Source organism: Melospiza melodia, chromosome 4 (genome assembly GCF_035770615.1).
Source record: "Melospiza melodia melodia isolate bMelMel2 chromosome 4, bMelMel2.pri, whole genome shotgun sequence".
Taxonomy (NCBI): Eukaryota; Metazoa; Chordata; class Aves; order Passeriformes; family Passerellidae; genus Melospiza; species Melospiza melodia.
The window spans coordinates 53,508,405-53,536,023 of record NC_086197.1 but is presented as its reverse complement, the minus strand read 5'-3'; the positions used below and the strand labels follow the sequence as shown (position 1 = coordinate 53,536,023).

Genomic DNA, 27,619 nt, shown 5'->3' with positions numbered 1-27,619 from the left:
CTCTGTTCCCTGCCTCCCCACGGCTTGCTCTTGGCTCTGCTGACCCTTCAGCATATGCAACTGCAGGTTGGGGGTCATTATCAGCCCCAGAGTGTCTCTCACAGCCTGTGGATGTGCTCAGAGGGTGCTAATTAGTGAGAGAAGGGCTGATTAGGTTAGAAATTAAGTGTTTATTCTATCTTTCTTTTTTTTTCTTTTTTTTTCTTTTTTTTTTTTTTTTTTTTTTTTAATATGTATGTGTGTAAAAATAGTGAGGCCAGATGGAGTCTCAGGAATAATGAGAGAAAAGGCAGCCAGGAGTCAAGGGGGGGGTGAATCTGTATCCCGTCTCACCTCTCCTGCACACCCTGGGTGGACAGGCGTTCTGCAAACTCACAGCATTCCTGCAGCCACCAGCAGCCACCACACATTCCCTGTGGCTGTCCTTGTTGGGATTGAGCTGAAAATCTCTCTGCACAATGTTCTGGAGAAGCTTTTCATATCTGGAGAGCCTCTCATCTCCATCACCTCATCTTTTCCAGCTCAACCTTAGTGCCTTTGTTTCCCTCCTCCCCCACACTGTTTTAATCTCAGTGTCACTATTCACGGCAGCCAACAGGTTACTGGCATCACCAGCCTTTCAGTGACACCCCTTGTCTTTGTTGGTGTCTCACCACAAGTGTGCTGTCCTCATAGAGAAATCCTGCCTCACAGGCTCTTGCTCTGCCAGACGGAGGAAATTCAGGCTATCTCTGCCATGGACTTTGCCCTCCCTTTGCAAAAGTTGCAACAGAGGACCCCCAAAGCTGATTAGGAGTCTGATTTCCAGGTGCTCCAAAGTCTCTATGCCTGAGCAAACCACGTGCTTGTCCTGTTACGTGGCCATTCTTCCCTGCACTGATGCTATGTTCAGCCTGTTATGGACCATGGGATAAGGAAGAACAGATCATGGTAGGGCTGAATAGCAACTTTGTCTTGCCACAAGGCTGTTCTGTGCTTCCAGCGTTGCAGGGAGAAGCTCTGGGGCCATGAGGGGCAGTTAAAAAGCTGCCTTCCTTCCACTTTACCTAAAGTTGGTCTCCGGGGCCAATATTTTGGATGCAGTGGACATAGAGCCTTTCTCCAGTGGCCAGTGTTTAGGTTGAAGATACTCAGGTTCCAGCAGGCTGGAGGAGAGGGAAGGAAAGAGGCTGTGCTTAACTGTGCTCTGCAGCTTGCTTTCTGGGGTGGGAATTGGGCTGGCAGACTCATGAGTTCGCACAGTTGGAGGCTGGTATCTGCAGCAGGCCCCTTCTGTGACCTGAGGGCTCACTCTGATGTTGGCAAGGAAGGCCATCTCTCCCAATCGGGGATATGAGTGTTGAGAAAGGGCTGAGTTTGTTTTGTTGATCAGCTTGGGGAGTGTGTGTGGGGGGGTAAGAACTTGTCACTACGATGTGCTGGAGGAGTATCTGCAGGGAGGAGTATTTGCTCAGTAACCAGTGGGGGGATTGTGGTCCCTTAGAATCACAGCTGACTGGGATGTGTGGGTCTGACAGCAGAGGAGATTCTCTTGCTGACACTAGGGGGGCCCTAGACTCTTAGCTGCCTTTCAGAGCCCAAGTACAAAGTGTCTGGTGCACTGGGGCTTTGTACCTATGACATAAGAAGTCCAGCTTCTTTTAAGGGTGGGAGAGCAGCTGAGGACCTCCAGCTCCAGGGGTGTACTTGTGGTGGGAAGAGAGGCCACGTGTGTGCTGGTGCTCCCTGGGCTGTGTGCTGTCAGTAGAACTGCATGCATGACTGTTTGGCTCTGGCATGACAGGAGGGTGTATTTGTCTGGGTACAATTCAGACCTCATTCCCTTTTCATTGCAACGGTGTTTTTTTACCATGTGGCTCCTGTAACAGCCAAACAAACAAACAAACAAACACACACACACACATGGGAATCCAAACTCCCTATTACCACCACATTGCAGATGCAGCCTGGTTTGGCCTGTATTTCTCCCGTTGCCACAGCAACGGTAAGCCAGAGAGTAAATCAGAATATCCTCTCTGGTGCTCAACACCCCCATATGGCAAAATAAATGGCAGTGTGGAAAGCCTGGTCTGTCTCCCCTACCTCTGCTTCTCAACTCCAGTTCAGCAGAGACCCTCCAGAGACCTCCAGTCAGACCCCAAGGAGATCACAAGCTTCCTCTGCAGGGGATGAGGGAACACCACCTCTGCTGTGACCAGCAATCCCCCTTATTCCCTCCTCCAGCTGCTGTGTCTCCCGTGGAGGGTGATTAGGTTGGAATCAATGTTCAGTGTTCATGGGTTCAGCTCAGCTGGCTTTTAACAAGATGAGTCCCATCAGCTCCACTAAGGACCAAACAGCATCCAAACCAGGCTTAGCAACCTGCTTCTTGCTTCAGCAAACTCTGCTTACAGCTGGGAGAAACAGAGCCTTTGGAGAGGAGCAGAGCAATCAAAGCACATTTAGGACCAGGACTCCTGTCCAGCTGAGCTCAGAAATATGCTCGCTGGGACAGCTGCCAAAAGGGCTCCACCAGCTACGCTTCGTGTTGGCCTTGGGCACTTCCAAAGTCAGCAATGTGCTTAGGAGAGAGATCTGTCTGCCCAGAAAGAAGAGTCCTTGGGAGCAGAGGAGGGACACTGCCCCTGAGAACCGGCGTGGTGCAGTCCCCTGGAAGCAGGGGAGAAACTGGGCTCGCATTTTCTACAGCAGCTCTTTCTATGCGCATCCTAGGTTGGATAATTCTAGCCCTGGGGGATGACCTGCATCCCCTTTTATTCCAGCAGCCGATTAGAGGGTATCTGTCACTTGTGCCTCCCCCAGTTTTGGCTGTGACTTCCTTCATTAGGAATCTCACTCTGTTCTTTGGCTGGATTTCCCCTGAGAATCCGATTTATGGCTCCCCAGTGATTGCTGATGTGTAAATACCGTGTGCTTCAGTATGGCAATGTGAATGCCCTAGTGCATTGGAACTGTTAACCCTTCAGCAGCTGAAGATCCTCTCTCTGTTGTGAAAGCTGCCTTGCTTGACAGGGAGAATCCCAGAGTGGGATCATGGGATCTCAGTCTGGCTCTAGGCATGCTTGCAGATCAGTGCAGGTGGGTGGACCATTGCAGGCCTCCTCAGGTTTCTGTGCAGGTGAAAGGATGAGGCAGGAGCAGCCCAAATAAAAGGCAAAAAGGGCCATTTCATGATTAAATGCTAGAGCACAGCAGCAGTGTAAAAATATACATATATCACAAGCCTTAATTAACACAGGCAAAGGGAAAAGGAGAAAAAAATCCACTTTTTAAAGGTTTCACAGAGACTATAAACTGGCAGCACAGAAAAAAAATGTAATACATGCAAATTAATGGCATAAATTTAGGGTTACTTAACTTCACAAATGTTAACAAGCTCATAAAAAAAAAGTTATTCTTTCTCAGTTTCCTGTCACTGTTTGTTTAATTCTCTCGCTCTCTTTTTTAACGCTGTTGAGAAGATTATGTTTTCAGTATATTCCTCCTAAATTAATTCTGCCTCTCTCTCTTCCTTCTCCCTCCCTCATCTCTGTCTCTTTCTCTGTACCTTCCTCTGTCTGCTTGCCTTCCTTCTCTGCCTATCTATCATATTCCTAATGTCCCCATCATCATAGTATCTACTCTTGGATACAGTACTGTCTCATTTCTCTCCCTATTTCCTTGCCTGGCTCTCCCCCGCTCACACCCCACCCTTCTTCACAGCTCTCAGCCTGCTACCCTCTTCTGGATTTTTTTTTTCCATTTTTTCCCGGTTTTTTGTTGGGTTTGTTGGGTTTTTTGTTTGTTGGGTTTTTTAAATTTGTTTGGTTTGGGTTTTTTTGAGGGGGGCTGTTTTTTGGGGTGGTGGTGGTTTTTTTTGGGTTTTGTGGGGTTTTTTTTTTGTTGTTCTTTGTTTGTTTGTTTGTTTGGTGTTCTTTGTTTTTTTGTTTTTTCCTGTAGCAGTCTAGTAGTCAGTATAACTCCAGCCTGGTAATGCTGTACACAACACCGCCAATTTCCAAACTTGCATTTTTCCCTGCCACTGGCAGACAAGGAAGGCAGGGAGCAAATGAAGTGGTCTCGCGCTGAACTGCTCACTCCTCAGGCGTTTGCGTGGCTGTTTGTCACTGCAGACTGCGTGGCTGGAGGCACAGGTACGCCTGTGTGGGCAGGCTGGCTTGGTACAGCACAGCCCCCTCTGAAACAGCTGCCACAGCTCCCCCGACACCGTCCCTTTATTCCAGGCTCTGCCTCCGCACAATGCGGGATAATAAAGGGCACGGCAGCTCCTTGCTGAGCCTGGCAAGTCATGAGCCCCTGAGGTCACCGCGTCTCTGCTTCCCGCGTGTTTCTTGCTTTGCTTACAGATAAAACTAAGTTTAGAAAACTCAGGCAATTGCCAGTTTAGCTCTGCCAAAACTCATTTCTCCGGAAAGAGGACACACGCCTTTTGTTCTGCTTCTTTTTAAGCTACCAAGGGCACCCCAAGTTGCATTACTTGTGACGTAACGTGTCCTGTCCATGATGCTACAGCGTTCTGTTCTTAGGCTCTTGTTCTCACTGCTTAAAGGGAAGATGGGTAAAAAAAAAAATCTTATTTTGACTTATGGACCAGACTGAGTCATAGGAAGACATCATTAAAAAAAGAGAGGGGGTGGATATCATCAGCTTTGGCCACAAGCCATCCTTGGAGCTTTCAAAGTCACCTGTAAATATTGCTGCCAGCTCTGTTTCAATATCAGAGACAGCAGTCCTGGCTAATAGCTTTTCTCCTTAGTGGCCCAATTCAGTATTTCAGAATGCTGGAGAGAAGAGGGGGAAGTCAGTGTTTTATTCATAGCAATTTCAGGAACAGGGAGGTGAAATTACAAGCTGGACTCCCCTGGCAGCAATGAAAATAAGAAAATCCAAACAAACAAAGGAAAAAAAACCAGGCAAAACCAGAATTTCTCAAAGCAAGAGGAAGGATGTTGGTGAGTGGGTAACAGAGAGGTTAGGAAGAGGAAGCACAGAGGGAGAATCTGTTGTGTTTGGAAGATGTGGGAACCATCAACACAGATGTTGCAGAAGAAAGCAATTGAGAAGCTGAATGGGACTTGCATGGGTTTACAGTTGGGTGCATGCTTAAGCGTGTTGCTAAATGGAGACCTGAATGAGTGAGAACGAGAAATAATCATGCGGGAGTCCCTGTGCAGAATCAATCTCTGTCCAGATTGACATCACAGGCTTTCCCACTGATATAAAATGTTGCTTTTCCTGGGGAGGAAATGAGTCAGGGTGACTCCGTAGCTTAGGGTTTGGCCTATGCAGATTAAGAGGAGTAGCAAGGAATAAATAAAATATGGAATATGCAAGGGTGACTAAGGACTCAAAGAGAAACAAAGAACTGTGGGGGAAGGAATAAGGCCACAGTGAGGAACAAGGAGGGGCTGCCAGATTAATTGCTTTCTAGGGCTACCTGGAGAGAGATTTAGGGAAATAAGCATCATTCCCTGGCCATGAAGTACCTATTAGGTGGGTTAGTGGGTAAGACATTTATGTGTCTGCATTAGCTGAGTAATGTTCCTTGTTTTTTTCGTCCTTTCAGCCCAGAAACAGTCTGAAGCAAAGTTTGTTTCTCACTGAAAATATTTTCAGTACCTATGAAATCAGAGGCCCAATAAAAATTGTAGCCTCCATCTACTCTGCTACTGACAGCATCGAAAGAGGCAGAGCAGAGAATAGGTGGGGAAATAAGATGGAAAACTGGACTGAGCAAGAACAAAGGAAAGGGTGGGGTGTTTTTAAATTGAGCTGTCCCCCATTTTTGATTGCATCATAGCCTGAATTAGCTTTGGCCTACATAATTAAAATGGAGGATGTCAAGGTATCAGGAGGAAAAAAGAATTTTGCTGGGCTATTGGCACGAATAATCTGTTCGCTGCACAGCTGCTGTAGGAAATGCAACGCCATGAGTAGACATATATAATTGTAGAGATGGGGAATGAATAAACGTGTTTCAAAGAACAAGGAGAATTCTAAATGTCAGCAAAGGGGTATATGACTCACTCATTGGGAAAATACTATTATTGGATACGTAAGTAGGACTGTACAAAGCACTCAGAAGAGGGATGCTACTAGAAAAAAGAAGAATTAATAAATGAAGGTAACATTTGGGTAAGTGACAGTGAATGAATGAGGAGATGTGCTATAAATGCCATGAGCTATCACAGGGCCTGGAGTGAAAGCAGAGAGAAAATGCAGAGTTGAGGATGGCAAAGGATGAAAAGAGAGAGATCATGGACGATGAGGAGAAGCATTGCTGGAGACTGCTGAAATACAATGGAATGGATGAGTGTTTGTTATAAAACTACTTGGCTTTTGGCAGAATAATGGTGACAAAGAGTTTCTGTTCTACTGAGTTGGGATTAAAGAAATAAATGAGGTGGAACTCCATGGGAGGAGAGGAAATGGCTGGGCTGAGGAGGCAGGAGCGGGTCCAGGACCCAGCTGGAACTGATTTCTGCAGAGGTGTGTTAGGCTGTTATGGACATGTTGTATGGAGAAATCCCTCCCTGTTTTTCAGAAGGAAAAAGCAGTGTTTAAGTGTAATGGATGATATTGTATAGATTACAGACATGGCTGAAAGAAGCAGTGCAAGACCAAGGCATTTTGCATGAGTCCAAGCCAGGCATTGACAATAATTAACTAATGCTCCCAGTGCAGTCAACAACAAAGTTGCAGACTTCTTGAGTCCAGAACATAATGAACTTGAAACCATTCAGTTGCCAAATGCCGGACACCATTCCAACAGACCCATCCCACATGTCTGGCTGGTCATCCTCACAGCCTGAAACGCTGTGTGCTAGTGCATCTGCCCAAGCAGAGACCAAGTTGTCCAGCCACTTCTGTGGATGGATCGGTCCCATTTATAGCTAGGGCCAGGGGATCTCTAGTCCTGGAGGAGGAGATTTCCAGAGCCTCTAATTTGGGTCCAGCTGGGAGCAGTTCTTATTTTGGTTTTGAAACCCCGAATCCCCAGCAAGCTGCTTTTCTGGCTGTCTTGGGTTGATTGAGTCGGTAGAGAGACAGATGTAGGTGGATAATGGGAAAGGGGGTGGTAAGTGGCAGAGCTATTGCCTGAGCAGAGAGAAGGATGCCGTGTAAGTACTGCCAGTCCCCATTCAGTGAGCAAGTGGTGAGTCAGGGGCAGATACTGAGTCAGCAAGAACGCGGAGGGGTAGTGGGTGGGTAGAGCACCCTGGCTAACTCTGTGCAAACCACTCAGCTGCAACATTGCTCTCAGCTCCCTGTGGCAAAGTTGCAGGCAGCGGTTCAGGCTACTGCATCCCAGTCTCTCCGCTCCCCATGAAATTCCCTGGGGTGCTTTTCTGAACCAGTGGGGCTTCAGAGAGGGTCCCTGACCACTGCTTCTGGTGGGCAGGTATTTTCCTGATGTGTTTATGAACCTACTTGCAAGCACAGCTTCTCTGTGAGGTGTGGTAGTAAAAGAAGGGGAATGAAAACAGCTGATGAAGGCAGAGAGAGCCCTGCAGCCTGTGTCACCCCAAAGATACTGCTCATGCAGTCAGGGAGCTGGTGGAATGTAGGAGGGGGGAAAAGAGAGAAAAGAAAGAAAGAAAGAAAGAAAAATAGAAATGAGGTAGAAACGAGAGTGAGAGAGAGAAAATATTTGAGAGATGAAAAGAAATTACCATACGGCAGGATCCTGTTATTCAACCTAATTTTCAAAGGACTGCAGCTGTCGCACTGAGATAATCTGTTAATTATAACAGTCATTGTGTTTTGGCAATGGAAGAAAAAACCAGGCTCTAAACAAGGCAAGGTAGTGGGGAAAAGAGAGGGGAGGCACGGCTGTGTCAAAATGCATGTCAGATGCTAGCTTGAAATCTAGGTGGGCGAGCCGGCCGGGAGGAGGGTCCCTCCCCTGCAGGCTGAGCTGTGCCACTGCCTGCGGGTGGAGGATGGAAGGAAGGTGGAAGCATCTGTGTGGAAACAGAATGCCCTGTCCAGTGTGAGGCCACTCCTCTTGCTGAATCTAGGCATGCATTGACCAGAGGAAGAGCTTTGAGGGGCTGAGAGTCTCATTGCCAGTGAGGGAATCTCTCTCAGGCGGCCACCCAGGACAAGGTTAGCTGGAGGGTGAGAGAAGGTTGAAGGATGCTCGAATGCCAATGCCTGTGCCCTGCAGGAGTTTGCAGGCCTGGAGGTTTCCTACACTGGGCAAATGGCAGGAAGTGATTGCTGCTCCAGGACATACATGATTCCTTAGGCTCTGAGGCCTCCCTGTAAGCAACTGTATTGAGCTGTAATTCAAGGACCATGCCCTTTTCCTACCCTGCCTGCAGGGTAGCATGTTTGAGGGCCCTCTTAGCTGGCACTGCTGGATTGATGGGGATGCTATTAGCATCCAGAAATACGGGAGGTATGCTTGGTTTGAGTGAGGGCATCCCTCAAATAGCTTCCTGCTGTTCATAGTCAGACTGCCGAGAGCCAGGACTTGTTGAAGGAAATAGGGCACCAAGGCCAGCACAGGACAGCAGAGGCATCGCAATGACCCTGAGGAGGTGGGGGATCTTCGCAGTGATATCACATACAGCCCAAGGATTTCTCCTGGTCTCATGGCTGGACATGCTGCATAGGAGCACACAACAGCACCAGTGCTCCCACCCTGCTTGTTACATGCTCCCAGAGCCCCCACTCCTGGCCTGTTACTTGCAGCAGCCCACACACACGCTCATACAGAACTCCCATTCCTGTCCTTTTACCCCTCAACAGCTCACAGACAGCAGAGGTCATTCCCTGTCCCCTAGAGCAGCTCCTTCACACGTGCACATGCACATGCACAGAGCCTGCCCTCACACCCTGCTCCCTACAGTGATTCACGTCAGGGACACACACAGCAGGAGTGTTCCCACCCCTTTCCCTGGAGCCTTCTCCCAAACACACTCCGGTTGTCTCCCGTGATCCCTGCACGCCCACAAGCAGCCTGCACTCCCACCCCGTCCCCTGCAGCGCCTCTCACACAGCCAAACACTCCCACCCCTTTCTCCGAGGTGCCTGCTTCATGCAAGCACACATGCACGCACACATAAACTCACAAACAGCCTTTGCCTGCTTCTCCATGGCAATTCTTCCCTCCCCAGGAGCCAGCACCGGTTCTCTGCTTCACAGAGTGACTAAACCACATCCAGCCCCAGCCCACACATCCAGCCCATCACCTACAGCGACTCCTCCGCACACACACCCCCTCCACCCCGCGCTCCTGGAGCCGACAGGGCCGCGTCTCTCTCTTCAGTGACTCACACCCACACCGGTGCACCAGGCAGAGCCGCTCTGGCCGGCACACTCCCTATGGCAGGTCCCTACAGAGCTTCACACAGACCCCATGCTCCCTCCCCATGGCCAGCAGGAATTATTTCTAAGCCTTTCTACTGCCCCATGTCTGGGTTCATGGCATGAAAAGGGAAGTATGTTTCCCAGGTCTCCCTCCTGGCTCTGGAGGGAGAGAATTGAAGGCAGCCTTATCGGTGATAGTATTTTTTGTGGCACCTTTAATCTCTTGACATGCTCTTCTACCTGGAGCGGGCTGTTTCCCAAGCCTACCCCCATGTACATGCTTCTGTGGATTGTTGCTGCAGGCTGTCTGGGTGGAGCTGGCTTGATGCAAATCCGCCTTAATCTTCAATAATCATATTAATATAAAAGGTAACCATTTCACTTTGGAAAACAAAAGTGGCTTTCTGGCCTGTCAGGGAACCACAGGCATATGAAAGACCTTTCTGCCAGTATTTATCACTCTAAAATAAGATTTATGCTTCTAAAGCTCTCTCTTTCATGCTTCTGAGCTGCTTCATTTTTCTCCCTTGAGCCTTCCCATTCTCTCTCTCTTGCTGCCTAACAAATTAGGCATCTAATCGCTGTTGGGAAGGCACGATGGGAGAGCAGGGGTTTTATATACAGCGACGTGTTGGGTTTTTTTCATGGTTAGTCTTTAAGCTGTTTGTCCCAGCAAAGATTTGGAGTCAATGGCAGTGTGTTTGTTTGAGCCTGGGTGTGTGAATTCTTCCTTCTGAATTTTTCCTTCTGAATTCTTCATTCCCATGCCCCAAACTGGCCAAAGGGCAGGAGTGCAGAGCAGCATGTCCTTGGGGCAGTTCTGCAGCCCATATTTCATCCCTTTTCCCTTCCTCTCTGCATGGTCCCATCCTTGCTGGCTGGAATTTGAGCTTTGTGAGTATCCTTGCAGTGGTGTCCTGTGAGAAGCAGCTGTGATCTTGTTAGGTTCCCAGTGTCCTGCTGGGATCCCAGTGGTTTGGGCTTCCAGATGTCAGTGACAGCTGGAGTTTGGGAGCTGCAGTCTTCCTCCCCACTTACAGTGGGGCCAGCCCAGCTTTCAGAGGAATGAGTTTTCTACCTGCAGGCACTGTGGATTTGTTTAGAGTGAAATGAACCTGCCCAGAGTTGAAGCATGAGATTTCTCTTGCAACAACACTGCCAAATTCACAGAGCCTCTAAGGTTGAGTGGACACCCTTCAGCAGGACTCATTGAATTCAGATCAACTCCTGTAAGGGATGAAGGCTTTGTCTGGTTAGTGACATGGGACCACATTTTGTTGCATGACTTTCTAGAGTGTCTGTACAGCTCCTTTGACCTCTGGAGTTTTGAAGCTATAGGACTGATTTTAAACAAATGGTACATTGGAATGGAACTGAGAGATAACTCAGTTTTTATAACTTTCTTAAAATGTTCTAATTTAAAAAATTCCTGCAAGGTGTTCTATGAAGATAGGGGATAAATTAGAGAAGAGAGAATGTGAGAAAGAAACCTTCACTGAGACCCATTAAAGGAAAGAGTGTTGTGGAGCTCAACCCTTGGTGAACATCAGAGAATCTACAGTAGAAGGCATTCTCTCTCTCTCTCTCTCATGCATGCTCAAATGTCTTCCATGCCACACAACCACCGGCCATCAGGCTTCCTGCTCCCTCTTCTCTTGGTCCCAGACTTGTCAGAGCTTTTGGAGCACCTATGGGCACAGTCACAAGTTCTTTGCTGCATGACTTGAAGGTAACTCCTGCAATAATTCCCTAGAAGCAGGGCTCAGAGGGAAGGGACTGCTATCCTGTGAGTGCCACAGCTGTGCTTCAAGCTTCTCCCATGGCACAATGCTTCCACTAGAGCCAGATGCAAAAGCAAGGACAATCTCTGGGTGGTGATTTAGGGTGGCTGCAGTGATGCTTAGAACACTGTGAATTACAGAAACTACCCAGCAGACAGGGAGAGTCCCTTCAAGTAAGGCATGAATTTTGAGTGCCAAGGACCCCTGAGAAAGGCTTCTCTTTAAGAAAGTAGTTAGAGAAATCCTGGAAGGACCTTAAAGCCAAGAAGAAGATGCAGAGTCCCTTGAGATGGTGTTTGTGCCCTGAGGCCTGCCAGGAGCAGGCAGCACACTGAGCTGGGAAGAGGGATGATGCTCAGCTGCAGCATGAAGCTTAAGAAAGCAGCAGGAGCTTTGGCCTGGTTTCGGGGTGTCCCAAGAGAAGTCAAGAGTGTTTGGCAGGTTTTTAATGCATGCATTTAAAATGGGAGGCTCTTAGCACCGTTTAAGCAATGGTAGAATTAAGTGCTGGTTTTTCCAGTGCATGGGGCCCCAAGAGGACAAGGTTGACAAGGTCAGAATTTTAGGCCCAAATTGCAGCTGTATGTGTCTTTTCTGGTTGCCTTGTATTCTCTCTCAGTTTTGGTCCTTCCGCTCCCTCAGGCTCCAGTTTGCCTCTCTGCCTCCTATCCTGCCCGTCCATACTTTTATGGGCTGTATTTTATGCTGCCATCTCACTAGTGACTTCAGTCCTGTGTCTTCCCCTGTGCTACCTTGAGCTCCAAGTCAAAGGGATGTTTGTGGCCATTGGCACCCACCTCCTGACTCAGATTTGGGACTCTCCGCCCTCTGTTTCACTTTCCCTTCTCTTTTCTTTCCTTTGAACAATGGAACCGTCCCTGTGGCCTTCTGCTCTTCTTCAACATGCTACAGATAAACACCAATAACATTGAGACATCCATTAATAGAGAGTAAAGCAGAGGGAAATCACTTGGGAGCTGATAGGCTGGCTGTGTGCCAGCCAAGGACAGCACAGCTTTCATAGGTGCCATGTCACTCCTGTTCCTTCATGTTCACACGTACACAAGGATGGCCAGGAGCCAAGGGCTTACTGTAAATCTTGGGTGACACTGAAGAGTGTTGGAACCTTACAACTAAATAAGCCCAGCACATGGAAGTGGTTATCTTGTACCTTCCTTATAAAACATATCCCATGTTCTAACTCTTTCTCTTGCCCATAAGTTCTCCACAACTCTTGCATCCCCCTTCCTTGGCTCTCTGCTGTGCAGGATTTGTTCATTCTTGCTTTCTCTGTTCTGTGCCTTCTTGCTCTGTTGCCTGAGAAGCAAGAGAGGGAAACAGCCAACTCCATTGTCAGCACCTTTTAGGACAGCAAAAAGGACAGAGTGTTGCTTCCTTGTGCTGCTGGACTCCAGTGCTGTGTGATTTATATTCTTTTGGCTGTGGACAGTTAGAGGAGTGCAATAGTGCTGCCCCTCATTCCTGGCCTCCCTTTGACAATGGATTGCCTGGATCAGGGAGCAATTGCTCCCTAGAGGGCAGGACATGGCGGTGGTAGAGTTGGAGACCAGCACTCCTACAGCAATGCTGTAGCAGGGTTTGATGGTGTTGGGCTGAGCTGAAATGGGGTGCTGGGCCATGGGCAGGGGTGCAGTAGGCCATGGATTGGGCTGGATTCAGTGCCCTCAAAACCAGCGTGATGGTGGGGTGACAGGAACCATTGGGAGAAGAATGTCAAGATCTGTGTATTTCTCATACATGGTTACCTTGGGGACCCAAGGGGACCAATGAGTTTGGCTTGAGGAGTGGCTTGATCCTTCCTGTGGCCTGTGGCTGAGGCAAGGCTACACAGCCCAGGTGGAGGTAGGCAGGAGGCAGGAATTTCTGCATGGTCCCCTTGGTTTTGGCAAACAGCAACGATAAACATCACCTTTTTTCCTATCTATCCCTAACCCTTCTCTTTCCTTTCCAGGCTACTAGGACATCTGCCCTTCCAAACCCTCTGTCCTGCCTGAGTGCAGCTCCTTGAGTGGGATGGGGTGGCTCTCAGGGATTGCTGGGTTTGCTGCAGAGGAATGTGGTCCTGGCCATGAGCTTCTCTCTGTGCATGTGCACCATGAACAAGCTACAGCAGGCAATGGTGACTTCAGCACACTTCTGCCCTAGCAGAAAGGGTCAAGGCGAGTGGGCTGGGATGTTCCTGTATGGAGCTGGATATTGTGCAGAGTAATTGGTGAGGTGAGACAGGCAGGCCAGAACATAATGCTCAGAGAAGGATGGCGGCTAAAATCTGTAATCTCTAAATCTTTCCACTCCCTGCTTAGGGGGTGCCCCTGGCCTCTGCTTAGGGTGGACATACTTTGGGCACCGAAGTGCAAAAAGCATGATAGTATCTGCCACTGCTTTGTTCAGTGGAAAAAATCAGGCAAAGTGAAGGAACAGTAGAGATGAAGATAAAGGGACAGAGATGGTGTGGGGAATTGGCTGTGTCTCTGCATGGAGTCACCTCTGGAAATGGAGGAACAAGGCAGGGACTGATGCTGAGGAATATCAGAGGTCTGTGGGTCCCAGCCTATGGAGAGCCAGATGTGCCTCCTAGCTGGCATCTGGGGGAACAGCATCAGGAAATTATTTCTCAGTGGATTACAAGACTGAGAAACAAATCAACAGCTGTAAAAACCTCTGCCTTCTGCTTCATTGCTGGCTGAGGCAAAGCTGAGGCAGCAGCTGAAGGTTATCACGTGACAATCATAAGTGACATGAGTTTGGTGGCCTCAGACGATGAGCTGTGGGGAATTGAGGGTTTTTCCCTGTCTTTTCCATTGGTGTAGCTCTTCTCCCCCTTCCCTTCTCGGTCTTGGCTTTACTTTTTGGATTATTGAATATTTAAGTGTTTCTCTGTGACACTATCTCTGATCCCTTAATCCAGCTGGCCTGGTAATTCCACAGACCCAAATCAGCTCAGATTTCTCCACAGACGTAAGCCTTGTTCCTCAAGGGTTCACTCCTCCTTCTTTTATCTTCTTTCATTTTATTTCTGCCCTTTGTGTCTCTGTGCTAGAAATTGGTTCAGCTTTTGCAGCAAAAACTTCAGCGATATCTTTAGTGAGCAGCCTCCCCCCAAAATAAAAGGGGCAAGAGGGGATCTTTAGTTTTCATTAACCAAGGATCCTTTTCTCTGTTTTTTTAGTGTTTCCTTTCTCCTCAAAATTAAAATAAAAAAAAAAAAAATAGCAGAGTGCCTATGTGTTTTATCTACTGTATGAAATTATTTCCTCTGTGCTGCCTGAGGACACCCCTGCCAGGCTCCTGTCTCAGCACAGTGGGAGAAGGGTTGAAGCTGTAGCTGGAGAGAAAGGTGCTCCAGGCTGTGTTTTGCAGTCAGAACCAGGAGCTTGCCCAGAGCCCAGAAATACATTTGTTGTGGTTTAACAGGCAAATGTCACTTTGTCTGCAAGGTGTGTTTTCTTACAAAGGGGCAGTGTTCATAGCACCCAAGGAGAGGTAGTAAAGTACGAAGGTGTGAACTGTGCACCACTCTTTGATGGGGGGTAGATGGGCGATGTGCTTCAGATTAGGAGTTCTGGCATTGTTGGGTGAGAGACTGGAGGCTGGTATTTGACACACTGCCTGCTCCCCACCCCCACCCACTGTGCTCAAGCCAGACTGGTTCACCTCAACAGCCTTGTCCATGCACCAAGAGTCAGGAACAATTTTTAGAGCAGAAGTGGTTACACGTGGTTTGAATTATTTATCCCTCTTGCATCAAGGAAGGAAGGAAAGAAAAAAAGTGTTTGGCTTTTTTGGAGGGGGTGGGGGGAGAAGCTTGTCTGCATTTTCCCTGCTTCATACATTCTGTGTACATCATTTCCAGGCAGCTGAAATTTCATGGCTTTGGCTGTGCTTGGGGCTTGCCTTTGTTTACACTAGGGGTTTTGAGCCCCCGCAATAACAGCTTTATGTTTCCCACTCTCCTTTCCCTTCCCCTCTACTCCCACGCCACTGCCTTCCCCTGGGTCCCTGGCTGTGATCACACTACTTAAGGGAGCCCAGATACCCTTCTGCATATCCCTGATATGACATTATACATTGTGAGGGTTCCCTCCTCAAAGGCTTATCAGCACGGCAGGCAGTACCACACCTCTCTTGCTTGCACCCCCTTTAAGGTGTCTCTTCCCCATCTCCCTCTTCTCATGAAACATTGCTGTCTATACACTTATCTCAAAGACCTTTCCAAATGATGCCTCTTCTTGTCTTTTGTGTTTTCTTTTCCAGATTCCAGTGACAGATGGATCTCTCTCATGCACACTTGCTCTTTCCTTCTCTGTATTTTTGTTTTCGACATGTTTGATCCAAAGCTCTGAAGCTTCTCAGAGGGAACCCAGGAAAGAAGGAAGAGAAGGAGTAGAAACCAAGGGAGCGTGAGCGACACGGGAGGCAGCCCTGCCTTGTTCTTCCAAATCACACTGTGGAGGGGCGGGGGAAGACTAGAGAGGGAGGACTTGGGTTTGTTTTGGGGTGGGTTTGGTGTGGGTGGGGGGTGGGTGGGAGGGGAGAAAAGGGGAAAAAGTGTGTGAGTCGCTCATGAGCATCAAAGAAGATTCATTATCCTCGGCCTGAATTTTTGTTTAGAAAAGAAGCACAAGGTAGTTCCCTTCCGGACCAAACATCCATGGTCATAGCTTTTGGGTGTTCTGGAAGAATATTGCACGTGTTCCCCTTCCTCTGTGCTCCTGGATTGACCCAGAGGGCAAGAAGAAATAATGGTGATGACATCTCATAGGACTGGGGTGCTCATTCCCTTCCATTGTTAAACCCCCGTTCTTGCCCCCTAGTTTCTTTTTGCCATTGTTCTGAGATTTGGCGTTGGTTTTTGTTGGGGATTTGGTTTCCCCCATCCTGATGAGGGCACCACTGCAGACCATGCTGTGCCTGGGGTTGTGGGCAGCTGCCCTGCTCTGCTTGTTTTCCCCTGGCACCGTGCGAGGTGACTGCTGGCTGATTGAGGGGGACAAAGGGTATGTGTGGCTGGCCATCTGCAGCCAGAACCAGCCCCCGTATGAGACCATCCCCCAGCACATCAACAGCACGGTGCACGACTTGCGTCTGAACGAGAACAAGCTCAAGGTAGTGCTGTACTCCTCCCTCAACCGCTTCGGCAACCTGACTGATTTGAACCTGACCAAGAATGAGATCTCCTACATTGAAGATGGGGCTTTCATGGGTCAGTCAAACCTCCAGGTCCTACAGCTGGGCTACAACAAACTCACCAACCTGACAGAGGGCATGTTGCGGGGCATGGCCCGCCTCCAGTTCCTCTTTGTGCAGCATAACCTAATTGAGCTGGTCACCCCTACTGCCTTCTCTGAGTGTCCCAGCTTGATTAGCATTGACCTGTCATCCAACCGCCTCAGCCGTCTGGAGGGCAACACTTTCACCAGCTTGAGCAACCTCATGGTGTGCGAGCTGGCTGGCAACCCCTTCAACTGTGACTGTAGCCTCTATGGCTTCCTTAACTGGCTGGCTCTCTTCAACAACGTCACCAAGAACTATGACCGCCTCCAGTGTGAGACTCCACGTGAGTTTGCTGGGTATCCACTTCTGGTGCCGCGGCCTCACCACAACCGCAATGCCATCACCATCTTCCAGTCCATGTGCAGAGGGGGCACCATCCCCTCCCTCTCCAGGGTCAACCCAACTCCTTACACCCCTGACTCCCAGCGAGATCTGGATGAGGGGTCAGCCATCAGCCCTGGGGATTTCCTCTCAGTCAAGCCTCCAGCCTCTTCCACCACTGACTCCTCCTTCAGTCCCAGCATCAAACTACATGATGTCACAATCACTTCAGCCATCCTGATGGTCACCATCCCTATGCCCTACAGTAAGATGTATGTGCTGGTCCAATACAACAACAGCTATGTTTCTGACATAGCAACACTGAAGAGCAAGAAGGAATATGTCACTGTCAACAAGCTGAAGGCCCACACTGATTATACATTCTGTGTGGCCTCTATCCGCAACAACAGGCGTTACAACCATACTTGCCTGACTTTTGCAACCCGGAGCAAAGGCAGGGAGGATCCTATTTCCAGTACTTCCACCACTACACACTATATTATGACCACCCTGGGTTGCCTCTTTGGGATGGTCATTGTTCTGGGGGTGGTGTACTACTGCCTGCGGAAGCGGAGGATGCAGGAGGAGAAACAGAAGTCACTCAATGTCAAAAAGACCATTCTAGAAATGCGCTATGGATCAGATATTGATACCAGTACCATGGTCCATCCTTCCCAGAAGCTGGGTGAGCCACCTGTCATTCCTGTCTCACGGATGTCCTCCATCCCTTCCATGATTGGGGAGAAGTTGCCCCCATCGAAGTCAATGGATGCTGGGATGGAGACTCCCAAAGTCACTACTAAAGGTAACTACATTGAGGTGCGGACAGGTGGTGGGGATGGGCTGGAGAGAACCCAGCGAGATGAGGACCTGAGGGAGCTTGACAATGGGCAAGGCTCAGCTGCTGAGATCTCTACTATAGCCAAGGAGGTAGACAAGGTCAACCAGATCATCAACAACTGTATTGATGCCCTCAAGCTGGACACAGCATCTTTCCTGGGTGGTGGGACTGGTGTTGACTCAGATATGGCCTTTGAGTGCCAGTCCATCCCAGCCGGATCCTCGACTGGGCTAGAGCGGCCCAGCTTTCTTTCCCCACCCTACAAAGAAAGCTCCCACCACCCTTTGCAGCGCCAGCTCAGTGCTGATGCTGCTGTGGCCAGAAAGACCTGCAGTGTCTCCTCTAGTGGCTCCATCAAGAGCGCCAAGGTCTTCAGCTTGGATGTGCCTGACCACCCACCGCTCAGCAAGTCTGACTCCAAATACATTGAGAAGGGCAGCCCACTAAACAGCCCTTTGGATCGTCTTCCCTTGGTGTCTCCGAGCGCCATCCACCACTTGGAGGTCAAGCCTTCTTACCATTGCAGCGAGCACCGTCACTCCTTCCCAGCCCTGTACTACGAGGAGAGCGCTGACACCTTGAGCCAGCGGGTGTCATTCCTCAAGCCGCTGTCCCGGTCCAAGCGAGACTCCACGTACTCCCAGCTCTCCCCGAGACACTACTTCTCGGGCTACTCCTCCAGCCCCGAGTACTCCTCAGAGAGCACCCACAAGATCTGGGAGCGATTCCGGCCTTACAAGAAGCATCACAGGGAGGAGGTTTACATGGCAGCTGGGCATGCCCTGCGGAAGAAAGTTCAATTTGCCAAGGACGAGGATCTGCATGACATCCTGGATTACTGGAAAGGAGTCTCTGCTCAGCAGAAGCTGTGACTCTTCCTCACAAGGAAACAATACAAACCAAGACCCCCCGCCCCCTCCAACAACCAGAAAAAAAAGCCACTTGACTGTGAAAAATAAACCAACAACAAAATACTCCTGACAAATACAAAACTGACAAAACCTTTTCTTAAAGTTTACAACAACTCTTACACAGACACACACACTGACACATACACACACACACACACGCACACACACACACGCCGAATTGTCTCTACTGTGTTACGGGGACCATTGTTCTGCCCACAGATGGCTGGGAGGAGCGCCCTGCACTGACACTGTGGTAACAACGTTGGAATGTGGGTGGGTGGGAATGGCCTGGGAGTGGGTGCCAGTGGTGGTAGGAGAAGGGCAAAGATGGACACTCACTGGGCATGAAACTCAGCTGTGAACTATTAATCTTTCTGTTCCTGTTGAAGGCTGATTTTTCTTTTGGGTGGGAAGGAAGGACTTTGGTTTAGAAAGATTCCTTGTCCACCTTGTACACCTGCTATGCCAAATCTTCCATCACTAACTTTTTCCCTCATTTTCTTTAGCAGTGGATGCTTTTCTCTTTCTCCCGTCCCCTTCCAAAAAAGACGGGAATTGCTGGAAGAAGTTCTCTCCCTTCTTTTCCTTTGCCCTTCCCTATCCTCTCTGTTAAGGGTCCCTGGACTTGAACTTCTTGTCCAGATACTTCACAAACCTCCGTCCTCCTCAGAGGAAGGAGAAGAGATGTGAAGGACCAAGGTGGGTAGGACCTGCCGTGTAAGAGGCTCTGTGCCCTTTCTGCTCTTCCTCCTTCCCTTCTCCTGCCACATTGCTGCTGATGAACACCAGCAATATGGAGGGACAGGCATTCTCCAGGCCTTCTCAGAGCCAGTTTTCTGCCAGTTGGTGGGGAGAAACAGGTTGTGAATATTCTCTTTGGCATGGCAAGCCAGGTCCTCAAGGAGTGGTGGAGGAAAAGGCAGGAAGGTCTGGTCTGTCAGAGGTGTATGGGGTTCCCATTTCTCAGTGAGTGTTACAGGTCAGAAGTCCTCTTCACCCCACTTGCCTATGCTCAGTCTGCCCTTGTCTAGTCAGTTTAAAACTCTCTGTTCATGTCCCCTTTACTATGAGGAAGGGACTTGGGGAGGACCTCAGCAGAGCAAGTTCTCCTTGAAGGCTCTGCAACTCTTCCCAACTGATTTACACCATGGGCTGTGGGGTGGGTGTCTATGAGAAGAGTATCATCCAACCTCCTCACTTCCAGGTGAATGTGAAGAACAGGATTTCAGCTGCTCACCTTACTGGGTTGGCCTCACAAAGAGTCTTTCTCTTGTATAGGCTATGGACATTCTGGCATGGATAGGGGGCAGCCTAGGGTGAACACAGGAGCACAGGGAACAAATGGGATGTGAGAATGGGGCCTGGGAGTAGCCCGAGAAGGATGGCCTGGAAGAAGCTCCCTTAGGTGTGCAGCCACACTGTGTGTGCCAGGATAGAGGAGGACTCCAGCATCTGGATGGCAATGTTCCTTTGACTACTTAGACGCCCTCGTGAGAGTGAGAACAACACATCATCTCCTAATCCTCACAGGTGTGACAAACTTTTCTTAGGGATCTTGTCATGTCTTGACAAAATCCCAGTTGCACTTGCTAGATCCCAGCCTCTGCCTTTTGCATAGAAGATCTGTCACAGTTGACAATAAGCCTACTGCCCTCTCCACCTCTTCCCATTTTTGAGCAATGCAATAAAGCACAATCTTGGCACCATCTCCCCCAGTATTTTTCTGTCAGGCAGGAGGGCTGCCTGCTGAACTACTCTTTATGCAGCACAGTGAGCCTCCTTTCCATGATCTGCCCAACACTTGACCATAGTTCACCTCTATCAGGATGAGGATGAGGGCCTATGTTTTGTTGGCCCTCCCTGAGTAGTTATTTCCTCTTTGAGGTGCTCCTCAGAAGACCCAGTGTTTTTGGGGGCCCTGGGAGAAGGATGAGGGTGTAGGAGCTTCTCTAGGAGGGATTTACATTCTGCATGCAGAGAACTTGCCTGCCATCTGCCAGGTAGTAGCAATGCCAGCTGTGAGAGCTGGCTTCTATGCCACACATGACAATTTCACTGTCTGTAAGTGAGGTAGGAGCAGTAGGTAGCGTCTGATGCATGAAAACCAGAGCAGGTATCCCCAAAGTGTAAACCTATGAAGATCTGTGGAGTTTCTTCCTTGTAGGGATGCTGATGGTAACAATCCTAAGCCAGGTCCTGACCCCATTGCCTCAGACTTTTCACTGTCAGCCTGCTTTCCCACAGTCAAAGCATTATTTTGCCTTGAGTCCAGAGGTGTTTGTGGGACTGACTCCACACGGTAAGAGACAATCCAACCCAGAGGAAGGGGTGGGAGTGCACATGTGTGTGTGCACCTGGATGCAGGAGGATGAAGGGAAGTCACAAATCGAAGTCACATCACTGCTGGCAGCTGTCCCTCCATGTTGGGGCTGTGCAGCAAACCAAGACAGGTAAATGCTGTGAGAGATGCTTAGGCACAACAGAGATCCCCAGCTACCACACAGGGCAAGCTCAGTGGTCTTCCAGCATGGCAACCATCCAAGCAGAAAAGACTAATGGCTGGGGCACAGAACTGATCAGAAAAAGGAGGATGACAGGCTAGGGGGGATGGAGTCTGGTTCGTCTCTCCAACTCTTCCCTCCCTGTGCTTCTCTGCCGTGTGGTCTTGTCAACAGTTCTGCTCAGTCAATACTTTAGGGGGAGCATTAACTTATAAAGGTTTCTGCTTTTTCCCCTCAGCACCTCAATGAGGCAGAAAAGAAAGGTCAGGGATACAGCTATCATCAGACCCTTCTTTTTTCTCTGGTGGGGGTAAGGCTGGATAGGAGGGAAAAGCCATTTCTCTCCCAGCTGTAGCCCCCATTTCAAACCATTGGATGAAGTTTGCACAAGATGGACTGTTCTGTGGGAGGAAGAGGGCAAGGAAGGGGAACAAAGTGTCTCACCTTCCTTCCTCCTCCCTACTTCTTTGTCCTGCTCCCTCCCTCAGGATGAGGGCTCACAAAGTGATGCCAGCCCTGTTGGAGGAAAGCAGATTTAACGTTCTATTTGCATGACAATTTTACTGTATTTTTCTGAGCAAACACCTGTTGTGTATGTGCCAGTTTGTTGGAATTTAACCTCCTCCCTCCAAGTCTCTCCTGTCCTTGTCCCTGTTTTCTCTGCTCCTTTCATTGATCTCTGATGTGATTTTATGAGAGACTCCTACCAGTTTGAGATGGAACATACCCCAAGGAGAACCCAAACCAATCACCCCATAAACCTCATTCCTTCTTCTTTCCAGTGTCCCCCTTTCCCTTGCTCCAAATGTGCTCTCTCAGCTGCTTTTCACAGTCATGTGTGTAAAGAGGTAGGTGTTATATACCAAAGGCCTGCTCTTTCTAGTGGTCATCGTTTCTCCTTGTTATTGAGGAACAGGAGTGAGGCCTGTCAAGATAGATCTTGTAAGAGAAATGGTCACCACCCTCCCTTTGCCCTGGTTGCTTTTCCCAAAAAGCAAGGTTATTCTTGAGGGAACGTGGAGTGCTTTAGCTGAAGAGAAATCTCTGATAGAGTGAAAACTTGATGTGCAGCTGATTACAATCACTTGGAAGATCTCCCACCACCTTCCTCTTATTGGTTGCATGGACCTCTCAATTAGGTCTATCCTATGCATTCTCCGCCGTGGCTGGCCTGACAGAGGGAGGGGCCTCAAAAACCTCTTTGTTGGGAAAATGTGGAGAGACTGCCTGATGTTTCTAAGGCCTCTGAGGCTTGGCTTTGGCAAGTCCCTCAATGCTGCCTTCTCCCAGGGCAAAGTGGACTTCTGGGGCCAAACCAAGACCAAACCCTTTCATACTTTATTTCTGGTTTGGTGACTCTTGGCAGAGAAAACAGGGGTTTGGTTCACTTCACTGGACATTGTGGAGGGTGAGGAATGAGGTTGGGTGCAGCCCTGCCCTCAAGTCCCAAGAACAGCCTTGGCGAGAAGCCTGGGCTGGGGTCCTACACCCAGGGGAGTGAAGGTGAGACTCTGTTCCTCACAGTAGGGCAGAGATCTTTCCCATATCTGCTGGTGCTGCCCCAGTTTATGCTGCAGTACCATGTTCCCTTCTCCCCCTCCCCACTCTTCCATACTGAATAAATCCCTCTTGAGGCAGGTGTGAAATATTCATGACTGACAAATGAAGAATTATGTCGGGCTGAGGAGGCCTCTGTGTGTTTGCAATGCTAATCAGCCTTCTTGCCTGGAGGAGGCTCTGCCTGGCAGGCTTGAAGGAAGGAGGGGAAGATGCAGGAGGAAGGTGGAAAAGGAGCTGAGAAAGAGATGAGGGGCAGACACAGTAGGGGTGAATAAGGTATGGTGAGATCAAGGAGTGGTGAGACAAGGAGGTAACAAGTAGAGGGAGATGGAGAAGGTGTAGAAGAGGGACAGGCTGAAAGACCTGGGGAAGAGATAGCTACAGTGGAAAGAATGGGATGATAAAGGGATAAAGGGAACAGCAAGGAAAAGGATTGAGTGCAGGGGTGAAGGCTCTCTGAGAGGAGGTGGGGAATAAGTCAGCAGTGCCCGGAGAAAACAATCTGAGCAGACTTCATGATGAGCTGTGACCCCTCTCTGTAGGGCAGAGCTCAGTGCTACAGGGTGGGCAGCTGCCATCTGGGTAGGAGCTGGACCCAAGCCCCAAAAGCACACCTGCCATGCTTGTTGCTGACTGGAAAGCTCAGCTACATCAGGAAGGACACACAGCCTCCAGGAGCCTGGAGAACATCCCTTCCACCATCACCACCTCCTTCCACATGAGATGCAGTCAAGAAGAGCCTCATGGAGCTGTGTCCTCCTGCTGGAGCCAGCCTGCTGCCGTTCCACCATCTGAGCAGGAGGGAACCTCCTCAGGGTGGCTTGGTGAGGGACGGACACTTTGTGCCACCCCCCCACCGGGCTATGGGGGTTTCTTGTAGGGCTGGTGGAACCTGCCCCACCTCAGCCGTGCCCTGCCCACCCTGTCTGAGCAGGTGTTCTTGGGTCCTTCCCCAGAGAAGGGACAGAGGGGAGCATCTGTTGTGTCCCCCCTACACACGCACGCATTCCCAGCCCTGTCCCTCAGCCGCTTTGGCCTTGTACTGTGAGGGGCGTTCTCGGTCTGCCTGCCCTTGGCTGTCCCCCCACGCGCCCTGGGGAGGCGTCTCTGTCCCTGCCATCCTACTAGGACGGCTCTCTGCAGGGCTGCCCCAACCCACCCCGTCCCTGAGTGGAGAGAGGGCATCCTCTGCCTGGCATCTCCTTGTCCCTCTTCTCCTGCTCCTTCTCCTCCCTGCCCCAGCAGGGGTCGAGTTCCCTCCTCCCCCTGTACGGCCCCCTCCGATGCCCCATCCCCGCGCGTTCGGCTTGGCCTTTGCCTCCCCGTAACTACCACCGCCACTGTGAGGCCTTGCTCCTGGCTGGCCTGTCCCACCTTCCTGCTCTCCACCTTCCCAGGGGGAAGAGGAAGAGCCTGTCCGGGTCAGGCCAGACCCTCCAGGGCTGGTACGGCTGGTCCATCCACAAGCACAGCGTCTGGGGTGAGGGGGTGGGAAGGGGCGGGCAGCTGCCGGGCACAGAGAAGGGGGTGTCAGCCCGTGAATGTAAGGAAGGGCCTGGGAGGCAGCTGCTGGGACTGGCTCCTTGTGGCCTCTTTGGTGTTCCTCCTTCCGTAACAACCCTGTGACCCCCCCGGTTGTGTATGGACAAATTTAAGTTGGAGTTACATTCTTTACTTTCTTCTTATTTTTTGAATTTATTTTCTTTTCTTCTTTTAGAATTGTATTTCTTTCTCGTTCTTTTCTTTCTTTTTTTTTCTCTCTTTCCTTCTTTTCCTGTTTTAAAACTGAATGGCACGAAATCGTTTTTCCTCAACTCGGAGATTCCTGTATGGAGAAAATCAATTTCTATATTTGCAATAAATTTCTTATTTAAAAAAAACAAAACCAAGAAAAAACCTAAAAAAAAAAAATCAACAAGCAAAAACTATAAAAAGCTGCTTCTGAGTCCATTTGTTCCAGATTTGTCTGGTAGAGAAGGTGGGATGGGATGGGATGGGATGGGATGGGATGGGATGGGATGGGATGGGATGGGATGGGATGGGATGGGACGGGACAGGAGGGATGGGACGGAACGGGATGGGATGGGAGGAAACAGGGTATGGGTGAAACTGAGAGAGTTGGGTCAGGGCATGGGAGGATTGTCCCAGGCACCCAGTGGTCACTTGCTTCTCCCAAACCCACTGTTTCTCTTCCCTTGGCTATTGCCTGTTTTGGACCCCAAATTATTTTCACCCAGTTGTCAGTTCTGTCATGATAGCAGCCCTTTCCTGCACCAATCAGCACCCAGGTTGTGCCCCACCCAGGGCAGGCAGGCAGCTCTGCCTGGGTGCAAGGCAGAGCTTCCTTGCCCATGACCTACACAAGAAATCGTCTGTTTGAGCTCCAGAGCTCTCTGGAGGAAGGCAATCCAAGGAAGGCGATCCAGCCGTGGGTAATGACTGAGCAATCTGTAGCCTAATCCACCAGCAGATATCCTGATCTCAGCTCTTCCTAAGCATCAATATTTAAAGTCAAGAATACAGCCAGCAAATCCATGCCTATTGGTGCATTTATACACATAATTAGGCCAATTTGTGTATGGTGACATAGCAGCCATTCCCTTGCATGTCTTGTCTCTTCTCTGCCTCCTGTTTCTTAATGTTTCTAGTTTCTCCTGAGAATGGCATGGCTCCTTGGCTCAGAGGGTTTCTTTTTTTTGCTCTTGCACATCCAGCTCTGATTAGACAAATCTAGCCATGGCTTCTAGGCTTTGTTATTGTGTGTACTGAGCTCACAGTCTCTGCTCCTTGTGTAGCAAAGGACAGGAATTAATGGTTCTAGGGAGTTGTGACTATGGACACAATTGCTCCTGGATATATATGCTGCAGTAGCTGATGACTCTTATTAATGCTTGAATTGATATGAGAGCAAACCTAGGAGCAGATGCTACTACAGACAGATGCTTCACAGTCTGACATATTCTCCACTGGACTTGGGAAGAATGATTGAGTTTGGGAGGGAATGGGGTGGGCTGTGTATCTCTGGAGGGTGGACAGGGGTGCATAACAAAGAGGAGCTCTTCTGGGGTTAATCAGAGCTTCTGCTTGGTGGAAAGGTGGATGTTTCAGTCAAAGTGATGTTCCTGGCATCTGCATCTCTGCAGTGCAGGGATTCAGGCCTTCTGAGACAGGGAATCTTCAGACCTTGGGAGGAATTAATGCATAAATTATAAAGAGGCATAATCTAATCAGTAGAGAGCCCCCATGCTGTTTATTTTGTTGCTAAATTCGATTTTGTCTCCACAGTCCTTGCATTTCATTTGGTTGCTCTGCCACAGGGATGAGAAAGGACAAGACGTATTTGCAAATGCTGTCTAGGGGGAGCAGGAAGCTTTGGGAAGGGAAGACTGTCAGGGCTGAAGACATCATAAACGTCCTGAAGCCAGGTGAGGGCTATTGGGCTGAGGGGACGTGGAGGAACTGTAGCCAGCCCTCTGGGCCAAAATGATTTGTGGTGAAAGAGTTAAGCAGTGCTTGTATTTAAACAGCCTTTGGTTGATTCCAGTCAGAGAGCTTAGGAGTCCTCTGCTCTGCACACTGTTGTGTGAGATGGTGTGTGTCCAGAGAAGGCATGAGGTGTGAGCTGTGTCTGTGTGTCTGCATTATTCTCTCAGGTGCCTCTGGATGTAACCGTGTCCAACAGACTGCAGTTACTGCAGCACACCACATTGACCTTTGTCTCCAGAACCCACTTGGTGGACCATGATGTCTGCATCATGGAGTGAGAGAAGGGCCCAGGGCTGTGGACAGGGAAGTGGCTGCAGTGTGCAGTGTGAGGGTGGCCAGAGTGACTTGGGGAAGAACAGGGGTTCTTTGCACAGCCTCATTATTTGGTTGCCTGCAGACTGAGGAAGACTGCTTTGTGTTTTCTTGTGGTTGGTTTGTGCTGATGTAGTTCTTTTTCACCCTTATGAAGTTCAGTGACTTATCCAAGCCATAATTTGCTGCAGCACAGATAGACCTGACCTAGTCCCAGAGCCTTTTGCTGGAAGTCATGTGGGAGAGCTGTCATCTCTTTGCCCATGTGGACGTGTGCATGTGCCTCTGTGTTGCGGTACCGACAGGCAAGTAGCAACATTGCCCTCTTCTGGACTGACTGTAGGCACTGGAAGAGCATCCCTGATGGAATGGCAGAACAATCCTCTTTCCACTGCAGAGCTAACAACCTTTCTGGGTCTTGATTTCCCATCCAGATCTTGGTGGCTTTTACAATAGCCAGCTTGGATTAGAAGATACTTTTCTGCAGCACTAAGTGCCTGGGCATCTTGAGCCATCATGACTCCTAAGAGAGCAGAGTGAGGAATGTCTCCTCTCCAGATAATGTTGACGCCAATGGAACCAGTAACCAAGAGCTCTGAAGGGCAGTGAACATTTGGTTGAAGGTGTGAGGGTCATGCTGCTGAACCTTGTCCTGAGGACTGTCTCTCAAGGGGATGAGAGCAGTGCTAGGGAATGGTCAGGCTAACATCTTTCCCCACGTCTTGGATGCCTTTTCAATTAAAACACAAATGTGTGTATTGCGCAGAGCTGGAGGACAGACTGAGAGCTACACAGAGCCCAAGGGAATTTGGGATTCCCAGACTGGGATTCCCAAGTGCACAGGCCATGCTCACCTGTAGCAGGGGAGCAGAGGATGTCAATGAACAGCCTCTACATTTTCCTTCTGACCCTTGAAGGAAACACAAACTGAGAGAGAGAAAGAAAACCCAACCAGCCTGAAAGTGGAATATTTAGGAGTGAAAGGATAACAGAGAAGAAATGTAGACTTGAATACTTATATGAAGGTTCCCTTGCACCGTTAAGATGATGGGTAGATCACTGTCACTGCTGGTCCCCTACAGGGACAAGCTTGAGATTCTGCCACAGCTTTGGTGGGACTATGGCAGTGTGCAGAACTGCTCCGTTCCTTGGCTTCCCAAATATTCAACAGGGATCTGTGTCTTCCCTTCCCTTGTCAGGCTCCTTGGAACAGGGTCTGTCTCTCACAACATGGTTATGTGATACCTCTTACAGTAGGATTGCCAGGCTCCTCAGGGACTGGCAGTTAACATG

The 27,619-nt window shown here is 49.5% G+C and overlaps 1 protein-coding gene and 1 long non-coding RNA gene across 2 annotated transcripts in view; both read left to right on the top strand.

The window, feature by feature from the left end:
• Window positions 1-15,611, top strand: part of LOC134418050 (uncharacterized) — a 49,637-nt gene extending 34,026 nt beyond the window's left edge. The window contains exon 3 of the long non-coding RNA XR_010027665.1: window positions 15,375-15,611. This is a non-coding gene — a long non-coding RNA (uncharacterized LOC134418050). The remainder of the gene's footprint in view (window positions 1-15,374) is intronic.
• Window positions 15,612-15,662: 51 nt separating this feature from the next.
• On the top strand, window positions 15,663-24,462 carry ELFN2 (extracellular leucine rich repeat and fibronectin type III domain containing 2). Its single transcript, XM_063154476.1, has one exon. The coding sequence runs from the start codon at window positions 16,002-16,004 to the stop codon at window positions 18,426-18,428; it is 2,427 nt and encodes an 808-aa protein (XP_063010546.1). The 5' UTR covers window positions 15,663-16,001; the 3' UTR covers window positions 18,429-24,462.
• The last annotated feature ends 3,157 nt before the right edge of the window (window positions 24,463-27,619 follow it).